At 39.1% G+C, this 21168-nt stretch overlaps 1 protein-coding gene across 2 annotated transcripts; it reads right to left on the bottom strand.

Annotated features, from left to right (window-relative positions):
- Nucleotides 1-6158: 6158 nt before the first annotated feature.
- Nucleotides 6159-18699, bottom strand: mgrn1b (mahogunin, ring finger 1b). 2 transcript variants are annotated; one of them, XM_083896350.1, is made up of 17 exons: nt 18396-18699; nt 16203-16321; nt 16001-16089; nt 15745-15891; nt 15143-15260; nt 14953-15019; nt 14756-14799; nt 14615-14662; nt 13168-13236; nt 12916-13075; nt 12719-12828; nt 11857-12071; nt 11617-11728; nt 11478-11523; nt 11287-11391; nt 9917-9962; nt 6159-8689 (listed from the first exon to the last, which is right to left on the bottom strand). In XM_083896350.1, exons 1-16 carry the CDS (start codon nt 18481-18483, stop codon nt 9922-9924), a joined length of 1578 nt encoding a protein of 525 aa, XP_083752476.1. In that variant the 5' UTR covers nt 18484-18699; the 3' UTR covers nt 6159-8689; nt 9917-9921. The 2 variants fall into 2 exon arrangements, with proteins under 2 accessions (XP_083752476.1, XP_083752475.1); XM_083896349.1 differs by lacking the exon at nt 9917-9962.
- Between the last annotated feature and the right edge of the window lie 2469 nt (nt 18700-21168).

Raw genomic sequence — 21168 nt, 5'->3', positions numbered from 1 at the left:
GATGAAAGACTGTCAAACTGTTCAGTTATCATATAATTAGGATTTTTTTTTTCCAACAAATGTGTAACAAACAAAGCATCAGAATAAATATTGTACAGAAGTGCATGGCATTAATATTGACAAGATCAGTGTTCACTAAAATTAAAGATTTCTGCTCCATGTTTTTGAATGAATGATATAGGGAACATAATTTTATATAATAAATATATATAATTTTATATTCAAATATTGGACCTTCTGAGATCCAGAACTCTTGAGTGAAAAATGGTCAAAACACAAATCGTGCCTCACTTGTACTTAAAAAGATGATTTTTTTTATTCCGGAAGGAAGTTATGTCATTACTACATCCTAACTGGTATTTACAGTATTATTTAATATCCGTATTTATCTAACGCACATTTACTTACAGCATATTCAGACGTGTACGCAGCTACTATGTGCATGTTCTTCAACGATCAAGGGCATCGGGACTAATTTAACTCTGCCGAGAGACGGGCAGCAGCAGCAGGGATTTGCGTGGATTGCAGTTGGGATGATTTCACGCCTCAGAGAGGTTTAGCAGAGACTAATTAAATGAGACGGCATTTGTCTGACTGGCCCGAGGTAAACCTATTTACTCAAGCCGTCATGAATCTGCAAATAGAGAAAGGAAAACACGTGGCGGTGAAATTCACCTGACCTGATTTTTACTGGTTATTTACGTTGTTGTACTGAAGTCACACGTGATCAGAGAAGAGTAGGCACAACTGTTTTTGAGGATTATGGTCTCATCCTACTGCGCTTATTATTTTCGGCCTCCACTACTTTAATGAAACCGGAAATCCTCCTTTATTTTTAGGCCCATCAGCAGTATGCGAGCTTCCTCTGGTGGTACTTGGAGAGCTAAAAGAACTGACACACAGAGAACAGGTGAACTGTGGCTGTGGACGTGAATCTCGTTCGCGCTGTCACTCACTCACTGACCTGCACACGTACTGACACACACTGAACTGTGGCTGTGGACGTGAATCTCGTTCGCGCTGTCACTCACTCACTAACCTGCACACGTACTGACACACACTGAACTGTGGCTGTGGACGTGAATCTCGTTGGCGTCGCGTACAAACTGACACACAGAGAACGGGAGAACTGTGGCTGAGGACGTGAATCTCATTCGCGATGTCACTCACTCTATGACCCGCGGCGCGAACGTACTACTCAGGGAGGACGTGAGTCACGTAGCAGGGCACTGGGCTCCTGCTAAGCACTGAACGATTCGGTGAACGAATCTTTTGAACTATTAATTTTAAAAGTGAAGTAAGTAGTTTATAGTGCCATCTAGAGGAGAGGCTGAAATTTACAACAAAGAACTGCTCCTCTGCTCACCCCCTCCCTTCCCTGAGCGCTTCTGTATCCTCAGCTGGTCAAATGTCGTCCTCGTCGTCTTTCTCCGTGTCAGCAGATGAGGTTCGTGAGGCGAGGGAGAGGGCGAGCTACCGCGGCCGTAGCAGACGAAGCGGAGAGAGAGGAGGCGGGACTTCCGCTACAAGTAAAAAAAAGTGGATTTTGGGTTATATAAACCCATAAATACTACACATTGTCCCTTTAATTAACGGATTCTAGTGATTCAGGACACTCAAATGAACTGCCGATCCCATCACTACACTACACCAAAAATAATAAATGCAAAAAAGTCAGTTAGTGGTAATCAGTGACATTTCCCAGGCTACAAAGGAAATGTCACTATCATGTGGTATATGGAAAATATTTAGTGATTTGTTTTTATTAAAAATTGTGGACTTTAAATGATCAGGTTCATTGATTTTTGTATACAGTATAAGGTATATAAAGTGTTAACTAGGGAGGGTACATTATTGAACTTAAGGTGCTGAAGGTGTAGCGTTTTTTTTTTTAACAGTTTTATACAAAAAAAATTTGATAATACGGTATTTTAATTGTTAATGGCAATCAGTGACAAAACAGTACTTTAGAATAGAAGAATAGAATAGAACTTTATTTGTCTGACACCAGAGTTGACAGAAATTTTCCTGGGCTCTACATCGCCTCAACACACACACACACACACACACACACACACACACACACACACACACACACACACACACACACACACACACACACACACACACACACGCACACATGCACACATGCACACACAGACAAAGGAAATGTATTTGTCATATATTTATGTTAACAATTGTTTTGTAGAAACACATAAAATAACTGACATTTAAAGGGTTGAAATGTTCAAAATGAAAAGTCTCAGGTTCAATGTTCAGGTTCAAAATATCAATCAACTGAAAGTGACAAAAGAAAAAAATGATAAGGTAACATTTGATTTTTTTTTGTTGTTGTAAAGGTTGCATGAGGGTTAAAGGGAGTTTGGTTCTCTTTAGTCTGTAAATACACCACATAAGAGCACTAACTTATTATAAACACAGTATAAACTCTGACCCTCTGACCTTTTCTTTGTGGAAGTATCACAGAAACTCCATCTCATTTACAACCTGTGTGTGTGTGTGTGTGTGTGTGTGTGTGTGTGTGTGTGTGTGTGTGTGTGTGTGTGTGTGTGTGTGTGTGTGTGTGACCATGTTTACACACATACTGTAGGCATATTTTCTCAGTGTATTATGTTTTTATAGACAGGCCTGAGGCCGCAGTGTAACTGAATCCTCATTAAACTTTAAACGGCCGAGCACCTGTCGGTCCGGCTGAGCAGAGAGTGGCAGTTAGACATTACTGCGCTGGAATGTCATTATGGCTGAAACATGAAGCACGTCATGGAGATTTAAAGTGACAGGAGGAAGCTGGAAACGCTGCTCATGAGGTGAACTGTCACTCAGGAGCTGAATATACTACAATACATGTGTTTATTATCACCAGTCACTTTATTAGGTACACCTACAAAAACACTCAGAGGAGTATTTTAGGGGGTTACAGTTGTCTTTGTATAATTTCAGTCCACTCTGATCATTCTTCTCTGACCTCTGTCTGGCATCCACAGGTTTGTTTTTCTTTTTCACACCATGATCTGTAGAATCTAGAGATGATTGTGCATGAAAATCCAAGTAGATCACTCAGAGCTACAACCATGCCTACAAGTTCAATGCCTTAAAAATATAATGTTATTTAAGCATTAATATGATAAAGCTTTATAATTTACTGGGTAATTACCCAGTATTTTGGCCATTGTTCTTACCTTCTAATTACAGGTTAATACCAAGTAACACATTTCTGTGTATATTTACTGGGTAAATAGCTAGTAATTGGGGGCTGTAGTTACCTGCTTATTACCAGCTTATAACACAATAATACACTAAAATTCACCATATAGAAACCAGGTAAATACCCAGTATTTTTGTTTACATGTATTGTTCTGTATCCAGTCATGTCCAATAAACATTTAACAAGCTTAGTAGCTCCTGGATTAAAACTATGAACTGTAATTCATTGCGGGCCGCCAGAAATGTTTCTGCGGGCCGCCATTGGCCCCCGGGCCGCACTTTGAGAACCAATGCCTTAAATTATCTTTCTACCATATTGTGATGGTTTGACTTTCAGCGGGTCATCTCGACCACGCCTACATACTGAAATGCAACTGAGGTGCTGCCGTGTGATTGACTGCTTAGATATTTGCTTTAACACGCAGTTGAACTGGTGTACCTAATAAAGTGGCAACTGAAGGAATAGCATCATATAACTTACTAATGTGTAAATAATGAGGGGGAAACTCAGCACATGAACATGTGTCACGTAATAAGAGCCTAAAAGATGGTTGTGCACTCTTTTTATTTTCCTGTCTAGTTTAGGTGCACATAATAAAAAATAAATAATAAAATGTATTATTTTATTTTATTATTTATACAATTTTCTTACCGGTTTTATTGGGATTCAGTCCCAATGTTGAGAACACATTTCTAAAATGAAATATTAACATTGGTGTGAAACTCTTCTTATGTGTGTGTTTGTATGTGTGGGTGTTTTGTTGTTGTTAGTTTTTCATCCACTTAGCTCTGGTTAATTTGTTGACAGCGCAGGTCGAACTGTTTTTATCCTTCAACCTCCTGTGACCCAAGGTGTGTTTAGTCTCCATCTGCTGCAAAACAAAACAACTCAAACTCTCACTAATCTTCCTCTCACACTCAGCTCCACTACAGAAAAACAAGCAGATTTAACAGGCGACATGTTTTAGTTTCAGACATTTAGACCTCTTTAAAAGGTTCAAGTTGTATCATTTATGAAGACGAATATATGTTTGTTTGTATAATTGTAAAATTGCCTTGAAATGACCTTCTTTCTGGTATGTAAAGGCCACCGTAGTTCCTTCTCAAGATTTGGATAAAAAGAGCATGCAATGCAATGCCCATTTGTTAGAATCTGCAGTTTCACCATTAGACGTCACTAACTCTTACTCACTGAACCTTTAAAAACAGCCATGTTGACAGGTCTCAGTCAGGAAAGCACGTGTGTGATCACATTCATGATGGCTGAGTTCCATTTAGCTGACTCCGTTTTCAGGGTGAATCCTGTCCTGAACTGAACGGACCCTTTGGGATTAAAAACACTTGTGCTTTTCTGGGTCAAAACAGAAATATTACCCACAATGCCTCAGGTTCACATTTCCATTCCATCCAGCAGCTCTACAGCAGCCCGTGGTTCATGTGTTATAATAGCATGCGTTTTCTCAGGGTTGAAACAGTGCCCACTTCACCAGTGGAGGGCAGTGTTTTCCCTAATGGAGGACACACAGCTATCATGAAAGAAAATGTCAGTTTGAGCCTCTGTCAATACAAACTCTTTTTAGGAATGAATATAAATGCAAAAATATGTGCAAAAACAAGGGTTAAAAGCACAAATTTGCAATTTATGTTCATTTCAGACATATGAACTCTGATGACTTTTAATCACGGCAAAATGGAGTGAAGACCTCAAATGTATGAAGGAGAAAAATTAGCATACGAACAATTTTCACGTTCATAATCAGTAATTATTTTTCTGCCAATGAATGTGTAACCTTAACTACGCTGTAGGAAGTTTTGTAACCATCTTACTATTTAGTTTCTCTTTCCTTAATTATAAAGTACTTGCGTTACATTACCGTGAAAATACTTGGAGCTGAACCCCGCTCCTAATATCAATATAAAGGTTAATTTTAGGGTAAAGAAAAACAACAATTCGCACACAAGTGGTTGTACTTTACAAAAAAAATTAAGTACAATAACTGTATCTTCATTTTCTGCCAGAACAGTACTTTATTTTTTTGGTCCAACAATGACTGAATTGGTGCCCATTTGTACGCTCCGAGTTAATTTCGTCCATCTTCGCAAGCTCCCCTACAAAATGAGTGAGAGTGAAATATAAAGTGGAGCAATAGTGCTGGAAATTGTGGGGGCAGTATAGAGTCAATAGTCCTATCAATCAGTCAAGAAAATGGCAAAGAAGCAACCTTGTTGACTGCCAGCAGCTTGGCTCCACTCACCGAAGCACTGCGGTTTGATTTAAAGGAAACAAATTCCTCAATGTTACAATATTAAACATTAGAGTTATTTAATTCTTCCACTGGATTATTACTTACTTATTATTACTGTATTATTTCTCCTCTTTCTTTTTGCGTCTTTTCTTTAGCTGATAGTTGTGAAATGAAATTGTGAAAAGTTGCGCCAGACATACGGAGACATTTTTCATCCCTCTAATGGCACAACAGTAGTCCACAAAATCTGCTTGTGTTTCAGTTTATTTACAGATCAAGCATAATAATCTCTTCTACAGTCAGTAGAAGAGATTTGTTTGTTGATGCCTGCAACTTGGTACTGTGCACTGCTCTCTAGAGGAAATATTGTGTAAACATGCCAGCAAAAAAAGAAGCACATAAATATGTATGGCAGTGACAGAACGCACGTAAATGGAGTATAAATGGGCCTTCAGCCATTGATTCAGCTGCTCTGTATGCACCTTTACACACTAGACCAGCTCATTTTAGGCAGTAAGTTAAAATTAAGAATACTATTAATTTTAAACAATACATTTTACAAAAAAAAACAAAAAAAAAACAACGGAATGTAGTTTGCAGAAATAAGAAAAAGGAGACGTAGTAGCTGTGTGGTACTGGGTCTTTGTTCTTTATTGTTATACACATGCTGCTATACACACGGGGAGAGACTGGTATTGATTTTACAGAGAGCCACAAACCACCTACTGTGGAGTTTTCCTGGATACCAGGTCAACAGTGGTCAGAACAAGAACAGGAAGGCACAGTGTCAAGTTGAAATGGCACAGAAGAAGTAGAAGAAAGGGAGGAGGAGGAGGGGGAAGTGTTTACAACATAATAACCACATTACTTTAAAGCTGCGAGATGTGTTGACGTCAACTAAGTCACATGCAGATTCTACTTTGATCGTTAAAATGCATCTGGAGCATTGGCTGATTTTCCTTCTTCTCAAAACGCACACAAAGAGAGAATCCACTCAAACCTAAATACTAAGATTAAATGCATTATTGATACGATCGTAATATAGTAAATAAACAGTTTAATTTATATATATATTTATATATATTGCTAAATAGCAAGATACATTTCTCCAGTAGCAATAAAAAAAGGGAAAATAATCTGTACATGAGAATAAAAAAAACTAAATCAAACTCCCTTCTATGTGCTGAAATGTGTTGTAGCATTAATTATCAAAACACTAATGTCCAAATGCAACAAGCAGGCGGAGCCATATCAAGTCAAGGCACATAGATCTATATATGCATGGCGCTACACATACAGGACCAAGGTAAGTAAAGGCGTTGCAGCCAAACGGACACCTGACCCATTTTTTTGCAGCTACGTCACATAAGCAGACACAAGAAAAAAAAAGGCTGTACAGAGATCTGCAATAAACACTGACGGGATGAGCGCACACACGCGCACACACACACACACGTAGCTGGAGGAGCATCTATGCTTGTTGCTTATTGAGTTCAGCGGTCAGGGATTTGAATCTGTAGCTCTTATCAACGAAGACTTCAATAATGTGCATGTTTACTGAATCTACCTCCATTATACATCATTATCAGGATTTCCTTTTTCAATACAATTAAACAGTTTTGGAAGTGACTACCTAAAGGGGGTTCGAGTACAGTTATGATTCATCTGCAGACACCTCAGACTCATGTCGTCATAAACATTTTGTTAACGATGTAGGAACTGGGGCCGTCACTTTTGATCCAAAATTCCGAAATATAGAGCCTAAAAGCGTAGCTTGGCATTAGATTCATGTTGAATGCCCTCTTGGTCCCTCAGAAAAATAAGACAGTGACGTGTAATTGATCAATTATTAATTGGTTACTAAATAAGTCAGCAACTCGTTTGATAATGAATTAATCAGTTTGAGTGTTGTTTTCAATAATCAGACCAAGCTCTCAATGTTGTGTGACAAAACAAGACATTTGAGAACATCATCATCATTTTGAGGTGTAGCAAGCAACGATCAACATTTTCTGACGATTCCCAAACCACATAACTAATCGATTTAATCAAGAATATAAGCGTGTGCGTCATTAAAAATACTGTGTACATACTGTTTAATATGATCACACACTACAACTCTAATTGAAACCTGAACCTTCACAACCCATTTTGGTTTTTAAAAAAAATGTACTGCCAAGAAGCGCATCAGACAGTAAGAACCAAGCTGTCTGGCAGAGGGTGCTATGAGCACAGCTTGGCTTGCCTCCCGTGCCCATTGCTTATCAAGAAGTCCACATCGATGTAGCAGTTAAAGCCAACAGCTTGCCGTCAGATGAGACTATCAAGGACACTAAATTCTCGAGATTTGTGCAGAGTTTTCAGAAAATGGCGTATATTATATCAATTTCAGGGTTAAGTGATATCGGATCGTATCATTTGGAAATATCCAGTTTTTTTGTTTTTTTACCCAGCCCTTATAATAAATTTGTGTCTCGCAATATTCACTTAAACTTTTCTGGAAAAAGTGACAGCTCTTGAGGGAATGGATTATAAACAAGTGCAAAATCACTGCAAATGAACAAATGCACAAAGCGAATCATATGTTTTCAAACATCTGCTCAGTCAGACCTGGAAAAAAAATGCTTAGCTGACTGAGGAAACGGTTTCTGAAGTCATTCATATATTCGACTTAAAACAAAGTGTAATTATATATTGTGAATATAGTGTCAAGGAAATCAATACTGAGTTAATTTAAAGTAAGTGTTGCTTTTAAGCAGCACTGTGACAGGTTGTGAAATGTCTCTGGACTCCAAGTTACTAAACCACAACTCTGCCCCAAGACACACAACCATCGCACAACTACCGCACAGTTAATGAATTGTTTTTAAAATATCTTTAACATTAAAATTCAGTCATAGATCAAGATACGAAAAGCATCTTTGAGAATGTGTCTTTTCTGCTCGTGTCAGATACAATGATGGAATCAACAGCTCCTCCCTCAGGGTTTGAAGGGAGCAGAAGGACTGTGTGAATCTTGAGAAGCATGAACCTGTTCTGGTGGACGAATTAATATGGGGATGAGTGGATTACGGGGGGGGGGGGGGGGGGACGTCCGGATCAGAGTCAGGGGTCGAGATGCTCATCTTCCATGTGAAGGCTGCTCGTGGGACACAGGAGAGGCTGGCTGGAGCAGTTTGTGCTCTGACTTTTCAGGCTTTCCGTTGACTCCGAGGATCCTGGATAACGAGAAACAACAGATGAGCGACGTCGGTGGAAGTGGACTTTCAGACTTTCAATATCACAGGACACTTCGGAAACAGTGCTTAGTCTTTGTAGTCAAGACCTAGCCAGTATTAACTAGACTTACTGCCCAGTGTTTGTATGCCTCCACCAATAATGTGTACAAGGAATTTCATTTTCAAGAGGACAAAGTCGTGGTTTGTGAGGCCTCTGTGTACTATTTATTGGCCAACCAAATTCTTAGGAAACTAGTAAAATTAGAAAATTTAAAAACTAAAAAAAGCCCAAAAATCAGAACGCTTGTTTTAATCAATTAGTAATCGTTGCAGCCCTAAAGTGAATGTTTGTACCGGATTTAAAAGAATTGGCTGCATGAGTTTGAGAGGCACCTGGCCATTGTCACTTGTAGATGTATAAAAACTTCACTGAACTGTACTCACCAGTATTTAATTCTCGCCATGTTTGACGACAACTAATGCATTCATAAAGAACCGGTGAACAAACTGATGGTCGATTTCACTCAACAAATTGGTTAAATGATCATTGGGCTTTTAAAATAATGGCAGATCCACCACATTCTCTGTAGAATGAAGACAAACTTATTACATCAGTTTTAAATCCAGACAAAAACGAGGTGTCCGAACTATTAAACAAATCAGATTTCATGATTCCTTAGAACAGGGGCCTCAAACTCAATTTGCCTGGGGGCCGCATGAGTTAGAGTCCGAGTGAGGCTGGGCCAGATCATGAGGCTGCGCGGACGCACGTTTGAGCGAAAACAGAATCACATATAGGCTGCTATAGTAACTTGACAGCAGCTGAGACGTTGTGATATAGATGTGTGTGTGTAACTGCTGCTTTGAATCAGCAGCTGCTACAATCTGCAGCTTTTTTTCTCTCCCTCTTGCGCCGCTCTTCCTCATCGTCACTGCGGGCCGCACTTACATTAAACTTTGATATCAAGTGGGGGGCCACAAAATATCGTCCCACGGGCCGCATGTGGCCCACGGCCGCATGTCTGAGACTACTGCCTTAGAAGGTGTTTCCAAGATGTTCTCTTGGGGGTGTCATGCCGACATGTGTGGTTGTTGATGCGCCTTAATGGAACTTAATGAACACAAATCCTCCGCAGGGGTAATAAAAGGTTTTTGTTGATTCACTCCTTCATTCATTCAGTGAAGCTCATATACCAAGAAGCAGAGCAGACAGGAAAGCCTACATACCACAGTTATTCCTCCATACCAATAGAGCAGGAATCAGGACCTAGAGCTGCCCATATTGAGGAGGATACGAATGTAGAAGATGAACAGGGAACAGGAGAGGAGGAGCGTTAGGAAAGACAAAGAAGCACAACAGCACTCAGGTTAGATGCAAAGCACAGGGAATCAAAGTTTGGATTTAAGAAAAGCAACATTAGACAAGAGTACCAGAACAGAGATTTAGGCTCAATCGCATTTGACCCCTCACCCCTAAAAGTAACCTCTCCACTTTGCATGTTAATGTGTAGGTGAAGTGTGGCGTGATTGTTGTTACAGAGTAGGGTGAGGCATTAAAGCCAACTGGCCCTTTAAACAAAGACTTCTCTAGGGCAAACTTCCATAAGGGAGAACTAATGTTTTGGATTACATGTTTTAGCTACGCTAATAACAATAATACAGTGTCAGATACACATATCTGACATATTTCTATCAATATCTCTTGCATCCCGTACCCAAAGTCAGCAGTGCAGTGCACACACTGGTTGCCTTAGTAAGTCACCTGCCAAGTGAACCGTTGCACAGTTATGTAATTAACAGACAAGACAGACAGACTTTCCTTGCATTTATAGATTGATTTCGTAAAAACAAAACAAAACAAAACAAAAAAGATTCAGGAGGACAGGGTATGTTGAATCTCTGGCAAATTAGATTTCCGACTACTACCAATTGTAACTCTGTTCTAAGGGTCAAGCGGTCAGGATAAAAATAAGAGATAAACTGGAAAAGAAAAGCATGACTTTAAGACAGGGCTATTCAACTAAAATTTCTGGAGGGCCAGCTTTTCGGAAGGCTGTCCAGCCAGTGGGCCGGTCAACCCCTGTACTACTACTTCATGTTGCATGTGCAGTAAAGGGATACAAATAGATACACAATGTTATACATTACTTAGCACTTATTTATTGAAATGGCTGCTAGTTTTGTGCAAAAAACGTGAGTAACAAAATCACCAACATTCAGGTATAATACAATTTGCGTATAGTGCAAAATGGTTACAGTTACAGTACCACCAACATTTGGGTAGAACAGTCACAACTGGCTCTTACAATATTAGAGGTAACAATATAAACAACATTAAGGTGCAATGGCCACAATAGGCTATTTTGCAGAAATATAAGTAACAGTACCAATAATGGTACAATTGCTACAGTTGGCTCTTGGGTTAGGGTTAGAGCTGTGGGCCGGTCCAAATTACTTGAAGGGCCGGATCTGGCCCCTGGGCCTTAAGTTGAATAGCCTTGCTTTAGGAGCTTGTCACTGCCTTTACTGTAAAACGTCTGAATATTTAATATATCATTCTGGTTCTTTCCCGTTCTTCCGGAGAGAGGGTTTCTCACCTGGCAGTGACAGGTCACCTGCTGGGTCGCTCTCTGTTTTGGTCAAGCAGCTGTGTTCGCTGCCACAGTCCTGCAGGATGTCTGCTCCAGCATGCATCCTGTCCTCTGGAGTGAGTAGAGCAACAGTGTTTAACGGTGTGACTCAAACTTATTTCTGATTTATACAGACAGAGTTGAATGAGAAAACTCACCATCATCTGGAGACAGAGACTCAGCCACATCCTCTGCTGCTGTGGCCTGGAGTAGAAACAGAGAAAGATGTTTAATGTTCTGAACGTAAAGTGAATATAAAGTGTGGTGATGTTTCAGGAGGCGAAAGCAGCTGCGTACATCTGTGGGGGCGGGGCTGCTGGAGAGCAGCGTGTGAGGCTGAGCATCAGACATCTCGGAGAGTTTCTCCTCATCCTCCTCCTGGATGGGAGAGGATGGAGACCTGAGGGTGCTGCAGTGAGAGAGAAGGGAAAACATGAATGAACAAATGAAGGAATACACTCTAAATCAGTGATGTGTCAAATATGTTTTCTAATTTCCTGTCATATGTGAATGTGGACAAGTTCAGTGTGACGCTACCTGTCAGGCGACTTGCTGACTTTGCTTTTCTGTAGACTCCCATCACTCAAATGCTCGGGGGAGCTCAGCTGTCGGCTCTCACCACCCAGACCCCCTGAGAAGTTGATGTCATCGTAGAGCGGGGCAGAGGGAATGGGAGGAGAAACAGACCTCAGACCGTTCAGAGCCTCCAACAGTGAGATGGGCTCAAAGCCGGGAGGAACCGAGTCAGAGCTCTGCAGAGAGAAACGCACACAAATATATACAGTACTGTGCAAAAGTTTCAGGCACCACCAGCTTTGTTGTTTTTTCTGTCTGTCAAATTCTGTGATCATTGGAATTTGGAATGAAGTGATGCAACTTAAAGCTGGTCTTATATATTAGCGAGCTGTCAATGAGTTTAACTCATGCAACGTGTGTGTCATGTGTACGTCTTTTGTCGCTGTGGAAACGTTGTTAATGTGCCGAGCACTAAAAAAATATATCGGTCCAAAATGAGAGCTTCAGTAGAACTCACCTGACACCTGATAATGAAAAACACCTCATAAAATAACGTGATTGCAAACTAAAAAATTAAGTGTAATTATATTTCACCTAAATTTCACACACTGGACCATTAAAGTGCTGATTAACTGCAAAAAAAACTGTTTTTGCAGAGTACCGTGATATCCGTCATCACTTCATAATTTCCTCCTGAAAAACACCTCGTTGACTGAGTCATAATAAGTGCATAAATTGTCATCAGTTCATCCTTGAGTACACGTACACATCCTGGTGCTCCTCATGTATCGTGTTCAAAAGAATGGGATGTACGGTCACAGAGACCTTGACCACCGACACCTGAGCATCAAATTAATTTTAGCAGATTGTGCGCGATACTTACAGAGTGTTCCTCGTGGTCCATAGTCTGAGCCAGAACAGGGCTGAAGGACACAGGAGAAAGAGCGCCAGGCTTTTTCCTCACAGCTCTGATCTGCAGGAGAGCTCTGAAGGCTGGACAGAGGAACACCAGGCCAATTGAAGGACAGTCACAGTGCCATTTCGTTATTATTCTAAGCAAGAAAATGGAACACTTCTTACGCAGCCTGCAGATGGGACAGTTGTTGGCCTGGTAGCGGAGCGTGTCTGCACAGGAGTTGCAGAGACACAGATGTCTGCAGGGCAGGATGAGCGTGTCCCGCAGGTCCGACAGGCACACGACACATTCGTTGCTGTTGTCACTGTTCTCGTCATCGGACGGCTGTAAATAGAAATAATTACACCACATTAAGCCATGTGAATAAAGCATTACAGCATTGTGTTTCAAGTAGGAGGTGAGACATCAACTGAAACCTTGGTCTCTTGATTGTTTTTGTTCTCAATGCCGTAAATCTCCTGTAAGAGGTAGCTCACACGGTCCACCTGAAAAGATACAGAAATGTTGATCTCCAGCAAGGGATGAGAACAATAGTGCCAAAATTTACAGGATAGTTTTATGTTGTAAAAGGACTAAAACTAGATTTAAAATATATTCAGATCATCTTTGAGTCCCAGTTTAAGTTTTTGACCAAGGCCTTTCCTTAAAGTTAACATAACTTTAACTGACCATAGTTTCTTGAATATCAAATTCTACTCAGTTAATCTCTGATTTCGACTGACAGTTACCTTAAAGCTCCCATAGACCGGAAGTTCTAATTAAAGCTGTTTTTTGATGTGCATCTGCGCCATTACCTCGTTTATGAAGCCCCAAAATTTTGAAACAAACAGTTCAGCCACTGCTGAGAACGCTGAGTTTTATTGTATTCTCGGGCTCTGCACGTGGTCTGAAAAAAACAGGAATCGTTACGTAAGGATCCCGTCTGCTATCCTCCTGCTCCGTCACTAGTCTGGGCACATTCGGTTGCGTACATTGAACCGCAGAAGAAGAACGTCCGTTGTGGAAGTGTTTCACTTGCGACAGCGTTTTTTGACTCCGGGTTAAAGTCGTAAAAGGGATGGCGTGACAAAGCTATTTTTAAACATTGTTAAAACAATGTTTTGATAATGAGGAGCAGTGCATCCACCGTTCCAGAGGGGGAGCTGCGCTTCTGAGAGCTGACATGCTAATTATGTCACGTCGAGGTACCTGACCAATCACAAGACAGTTGGGAAAGCTCTTGTTGGCTGGCCAATCACAACACAGTCTGTCTTCGAGGGGTGAAATTTCAGCCTGAAACAGCGCGGCTGAGGAGAGTTTCAGCGAGGAGAGATTTCCAACCATTCGTTTGCAGCAACTAGGAGGTTTTTGACCAAAACAAGTTAATGTATGTAAGTAGACCTCCATAACTAACATATATGTGCGATAGGACCACGCGATAGGAGCTTTAATATGTGCATGATTTTTCAAAAGAAATCACACATTTCCTTAACGGATCTGTGTAATTGTTAAGACTCCCAAGTGTCTCGGCACAGATCTTTTTGTGACGTTTGAGTCTTTTGAAAGCTGCAGACTTCGGTGTGAGGATGAAAGCAGAATGCAGGCAAAATGCTAAAAAAAAATTATTATTTTTCTGGCTTACACCGTTTCCACTGCGGCACATCTGGGACTCAAAGATGCTCTGCCTAAAATATCCATCCTTTGTGTGCACTACTACGCTGCAATACCAACATACTGTGCATCCTAAATGACTGATACTGATAATGTCATGTGTTGAAACACCAAAGAGATCAGACCTCCAAATCTCCTCATTCTGCTTTAAACTAAATAACTAGCCAAACATTAAAGAAGTTGATACTAAAATCAGGATATTTATAAACCTACAATTTGTTTCTGCTTCAGAGGCTTGACGGAGAAACTTCCATCAACGTGCTGCAGGTACAAATAAAAAAACAAAACATGTTGAAGCATATTAACAATGGGTTCTACACAGAATAATTCACTTTTATGAGGATGCACACTTACTCTTTCAAAGGCTGCCAGAAGTACATGAGCATGTCCAAAGCAATCTAAAAGAGAAAAGTATTTTTCACTTCAACTGCTAACTTTGATATTTCAATGTTTCTCAACATCAGAGCTGCTATTTTATGCTACATTAGTCTGACAGACAGTTGGAGTTTAAGCTACATTTCAGTGATTATTATGCAGCCCTGGTAACCTACCATCTCCTTCATCCACCACAGCCTGGATAACAATGGGAAACACCCCTCGATCAAGGTCAAAGTTCAGCTGTAAGGGGTGAAAAAAATGAAGATTTTGATTTTGCCGAGGTGTAAATATACACCAAGGTCAATTGTATTCAATTTATTCAAACCATGTTTATGTATTAAATAAAAGGCTGTAGATACTTACGTCTTCCTCTTTCCACTCGCAGAAATCTATTTTGAAAGATGGCATGGAGAACTGCTGGCTCACGCCTCGCTTGTAATGCACAGTCTCAGAAGCCATTGATGGATCCTTTGGGCTGTAACTAAATCAAGTATATTACAGACATCAATCAGTGTGGAAATCCTAACATCAGCGGTCACCTTTAAGGGATCAATAAATTATTGTGTGCCTTAAGACAGACAGAAATGAAGGAGAGCAGAAAAATCATAGTACAAAAGTATCTAAATCTAATGTTTTAGATCCCAGAAACATGAATCTTCAATTGTCAACAACTTCAATGTGAACTTTCATCTTCTTCTAAGTCTTATCTGCAGTAACCATGGCGACCAGTGGTTGCTATGGAGTCTAAGGACCCACCGTATCTATTCTAGTCTTTATGCTCTACAGATTGAATCTCACTACTCATAATATTTTAATTGTTTTACACTAAAATGGAGCCGTGGAGTCATTAAATGATTAATTGAAACATGCAGTTAACCAGGACTTGTAATATATGTGCATGTGATATTTAACATATCTAAATATCAAAATCTTACATCACTTTAAAAAACAGCTGAAATTCTTACACTGCCATCCCATTGGAGAACTCTTCAAATGCCTGGCAGTAGAGGGTAATGGCCACTCGAGCATCAGCATCAAAGGTGAACTCTACTCCGTACTGGATCTTTGGTTTTCCACCTTCTTCAGCCGGCGTGTCCGAGTCATCCTTGTACCTTAGAATCAAAACATTTGTTAAGCATTAGGGTGACGTGTTGGAAAGTCTTGACTCTCTTCTTCACTCCTCAACGATGATGATTTGCAAGATGCTTTCACTATCTTTACCTGATCAGACGCAACGAGTCCTTTCTAATGTTGACCAGACTCCGCAGGGTCTTCACAGGCTCGTGGGGTGCAGGCGTCACATAGGGAAACTAGTGAAATAATGAGTTGAAATTATTTATTTCGTTGTAATGTAGAAATATATCAAGAGTGGTTCCACACATATGGAAGATACAGTCGAGAATTGTCACATTAGCTTTCTCACCTGCACTGGCCTGTTTCCAAGAAAATTCAGGTCCATGTTTTCTCCAAAAAGGTATCCCTCCGGATGTGGTGTGTCAAATTTCTCACCTCCCATGAAGAAGTGGCTGGCAAAATAATTTCCTGAACACAAGAGCAGAAAAGAATATGATTACTAAAAGCACTGAAGTCCTTCTCGGTTTGTTTTGGAACACATCTTCAAAAAAAAAAAGGTATTTTTTTATTAAGATATTTCTGCCCACATTGATGTGAAAACAGTTTCTAAACAGTTACTTAAACTGAGATGACTCTTAATATGGAGTAAATAATGCTTCATTTAAATGGTACGTTACAGTTGTAAAGTGATACACAGTAAATTAAATAAACAACATTTTTTTTTCTAAATGAACCAATTCACATTGAGTTTAACATTGTAAGAAACTATGCTTGGGAACATTACACAAAGTGACATTAGGGAAGTCAATCAACAAACACTATGCTACTGTAGTGTTACAAAAAAACATTGACTATATCTTCACTTTAACATAAACCTGGCATGGTTTAAAAAAAATGTAAACAAAAGCAAACACGATTTCCAATAACTTTATAATCCCTACATCTGTCCTCTGGTGCAAACTGATACACTGTGTATTTTATGACTCAAAGTCCAGGAGACAATAAAATATCTGATGGCTTTTATGGGTTTTAAAATGAATCAGTCACAATGATGGAGCACCTGTCCCCAAACTCTGTGTTTACTGCCTCGAAATATAATAACGACAAAGCAAAGGTGTCTTTAAAAGTTATAGGAATCCAGAATAAATGCTGTACAGATCTTTGCCCCAATAAAGTAAAAGGAAAATGTGCCTTGTTGTGAACAATGACAAACGTTTGCATCATGTCTGGGTGTCAGCAACTTTTTATTCCTCCTACGCAATAAACTTACAGCAAAAGATAATCAGAAAGTTCAGAGTAGCAGAATAGTTGTTTAAAGGGGCATCAAGATCTTGACTTTTTAAATGAAATATAAATGTTTTCGGTGTCTGCTTGTGATTTGATCAGCATTCGAACTTTTAAGGCAAGCTTTAGTTCGACTTTACTACGACACAATGTAATAATTGGTATCGGTATCAATCCAAACTGACGAAAAATCACTAGACTATACATTGGAAAAAGAAAAGAAAAAAACAGTACTATTCAAAACCTTCAATTTCAGACAAATTATATACCAACTATAGTCTGTAAAATTGTGGGTTATTCATGTTTTGGAAATTGCAAGTTATGGCTGGGTTGTCAATGCATCAGCACAAATGTGTTGATATTTTAGTCAATTAAAAGAGTTTAAAAAGACTGATAAATACTGATATGGTAGATACGGAAAATTGTGATACCAATAACAGACAATAAATATAGTATTGAGCCATTCATCAAAATATTGGCTACTTTACTTTAATGCAAGAACTTTAATTATATGAATTGTTTCGAACATTCACAACTTAAATGTTCAGCCCTTGTACCGTGCAGCCCATGGGACAATCACTTTTCATGTTGCCCACCACTCAATATCAGTTTAAATGTCTGTTTATATTTCTAAATTAATTTAGCATTATAAAAAAAACTATTCTGAAATATATTCCACTCCCTATCAAAACAAACACATTTTTGAAATTCTGTAAAATAATAAAATTTAAAAAAAAAATTGTAATTGCTATATCACGATGGAATAAGTGATATAGTTTGAAGAAAAAGTCGCCGCTTCTAATAAACAGGTTTGGGGGGGTATTTATTCACAATTTGACTTTTTGGTCTAAGTTAACAGCAAAGCAGATAAACACCACATACTTAAAACGTGTCTATTTGTGGCAAGTCAGATTACATATATATTGCGATAATCAACGATGTTATCGCATGTTTACCCAACATTGTGCAGCTTTAATTAAAAAAAACAGCAACTGAAATAACCACTAGTTACAACCAAGATACCAAATCAACACTCTCACGTGACTAGTGCTATTGAATTATAGCCGAGCTCTGCTGTAAATGAATCACAACATATTCTAATGATAACAAGCACCATTATGTGCGATCACACTGCTCCACACGTATTTACTCATCGTCTCACCCAACAACTATTACACTCATTAGCCTCACTAGGCTAGCCTCACTTGTTTTTTTAAGATAATATGTATTCGGGAAAGACATAATGCCGATCACTCACCAGATTTGGGTGGAAATCGATAGGCCGAGTTGGCCTGGATGTCGATATCCTCAACACCAGCGATTCTGCGACTCAGGATGGAGCCCATCTTCCCCCGCTGGACAGCCGATGTTAGCTACAGTTAGCTCGGCAGCTAAAGTCGCGATAGCAGCAGCTCCGGTGGCTGACTTTGCCTCCTTCGGCGTTCGCGGAAGACGCCAACAATTAAAAATAACATCAACAAAAAGGCAAACGCTTTCGGTTAATTTAGCATTATACGCGTCCAGTTGTTCCGTGTCTAACAGGAAGCAGGTACGCGACGGGACACGGTCTGTTGTTTTGGCCCGAGCTATGCTAACGTAGCGGAGCAGCGGACTTGATTGGCTGTCCCCACAGTCAGGGGCGTTTGACTGGGGGAGCACTATGCATCCATGGGGAGCACGGAGCCAAAGGACCTGCCCCGACGTCACCGCTGATTGGCTTACTCTTACGTCCGTGACCTTAGTAACCAATCACCACTCTTCCGTGTCCTAACGTAAGAGGCGACGTGGGGGCGGGTCTTCTTTCATCGTGGAAAACGCAGTTTTCTCAATTTAACAACCTACACGATATACATCGCGATAAAAGCAAATCTGAGCACACCACAATGTTTTTATTTATAGTGTAGAATCTGTAGATAACCTGTACAATCTCCCTTTACTTTAAATGCCAGTTATTTCCGGGAGATGTGTAAAGTAAATTAACCAAAATGATATGTTAAGCATGTTATTTAAATGTACACATATGGAAAACAAAAAAGGCACATTTATTTTTACAATGCACAAAAAATAAACTAAATATGGGAATTACTGTTATAAAGGGTTATAATTAAGGCTAAACCATGATTCAATACTAATATACAGTTGCAAAATCCGTTGCAAAAATCATTGCAAAAAATAATTAGGTTCCACAGCAATATGACAAATGTTTATTATATATTTACACATCAATGTAATGTTATATTTTGCAGAGACAAGTTAAAGTTTCAATGTTTACATTTATCTCAAATTTGTGTGACTAATAATTGATTACCTAATAACCCAAAACAGCTTGAAGTGTATTGAATAGTATTTGTGAGCTGTTCTTTAAATATATGAATTTTACATATTTACAAAACAACGAGTGCCAAACAAACAGTAACAAAATATAATAATAATACAATAATTAAATTCAGCTATGGTAAATAATAACTCATATTAATAGTTAGGACTGCAACCATTAATCGATTTCTAAATGAGTCTCCAATTCTTTAAAAAAATTGATAACTGATGAATTACTGTGATTTTTCAGCTACTTAAATGTAAATATTTTCTGGTATCTTTGCTTCAAATAACTACATAATCATTAAAACTAAATAATTTTGGTTTGTGGACAAAATTACATTTGAGAACATCATCATTTTGATACATTTTATAGACAAAGCAACTGACCAATTAGTCAAGAAAACAATCACCAGATTAAAAATAATAATATAATCGTTATTTGCAGCACTGTTAGTAGTAAGTTCTGCATCGTCAAGCTATGGAGGGTGTAACTCATTTCCCCACAACAATACAGCATTGCAATTTCTCCCTATGACCACCGGAGGTCAGCAAATGTACAGCCTGTCATTTCCTTTGCTGTTAATGTCTCTAAAACAAATGTTACTGTGACTCCCATTTTTACTAACTATTCATTGATAATGAGGTGCACAGACTGATGTCAACAGTGATTACTTGAATTATTACTGTATTTAACTTAAAATACTGAGTGTTTATAATATCAAATACAATTTAAATCAAGAGCAGGGATATGGATATAACACGAGAAAATAAGATGCCTATATAGACAGTTACATTAAGGACATTTTGTATTTTTATTGTATATTACACTGATGAATACTGTTTCAATAATATTTGAATATAGTCTATTTTAGTTTGAGTGATTTAAATATGATATGGGTGTCTATGAATTGAGTGTTGCAAAAACATTTAATATACAGGACACCAGTTACACAGGTTTGGATAATTGCATGCAGAAATGTTACTATATTTTTCAGGCATATATAATCAAGTTATTTTGACTTTCATGTATTAAAGATTTGAGCATCATATCGGTTTATTATATCGGCCTTACAAAAAAAACAAAAAAAAAACAACCTGCATCGGTCGACCTCACAAGAAGAGTTAATCCAGCTGGACGTGTGTTGTCGGGAAACCCAACGTCAAACAAACTTCAGCTGCTCCACCGCTGAGGCATCGCTACGTGTCTCTCCCATCAACCAGGTAATTTGGCGTTTCTCTTAAATGGCAGTGGCATCATAACAGTCTTGAGCAGAACCAAGCGTGGTGTAGTAGGCGCTTCATTAATGTCCACGTTTGTTTGTTTTTTAATTTTTAGTTCCTGAGCGTATTTCAAAGACGGGCTAGCTCGGCAGCTAGCTAGCTAACGAATCATAGCAAACAAGCTTAGCTTCAGCTGATCGTACACACCCATATTATCGGTGTACAAATGCTAGAAAATACTCATTCGCCTCTTGTTTATGGATTTACAGTCGCATTGATGTGATAGAAACTATCACCAACTGCCTGTTAGCTGTCATTTATAGTGACGTCAACACCCCCTCTATCGTAATGTCCTTTAGCCACCGCGGCAGCTAACGTTGACAATAACAATGTTATTGTCAGATGCTACGCGCTAAAATACGTGTCCTGGTTTAATGTGACAACTCACGCTTGTTCCCGTTCTTAGTCTCAATTACGTAACTCCGTTTAAT

This window comes from Microchirus variegatus (assembly GCF_963457635.1).
Source record: "Microchirus variegatus genome assembly, chromosome: 10".
NCBI lineage: Eukaryota > Metazoa > Chordata > Actinopteri > Pleuronectiformes > Soleidae > Microchirus > Microchirus variegatus.
Note: the sequence above shows the minus strand (reverse complement) of the source record. Positions and strands in the feature narration are given on the sequence as shown.

What these genes read in the sequence shown, in the direction of transcription:
- mgrn1b (XM_083896349.1), bottom strand. Translation starts at nt 18,483, where the DNA reads ATGGGCTCCATCCTGAGTCGCAGAATCGCTGGTGTTGAGGATATCGAC. An exon ending in TTGGAAACAGGCCAGTGCAG is followed by an intron (nt 16,090 to 16,202) that starts GTGAGAAAGCTA and finishes TTATTTCACTAG; the next exon opens with TTTCCCTATGTGACGCCTGC. An exon ending in AAAACAATCAAGAGACCAAG is followed by an intron (nt 13,076 to 13,167) that starts GTTTCAGTTGAT and finishes TTCTATTTACAG; the next exon opens with CCGTCCGATGACGAGAACAG.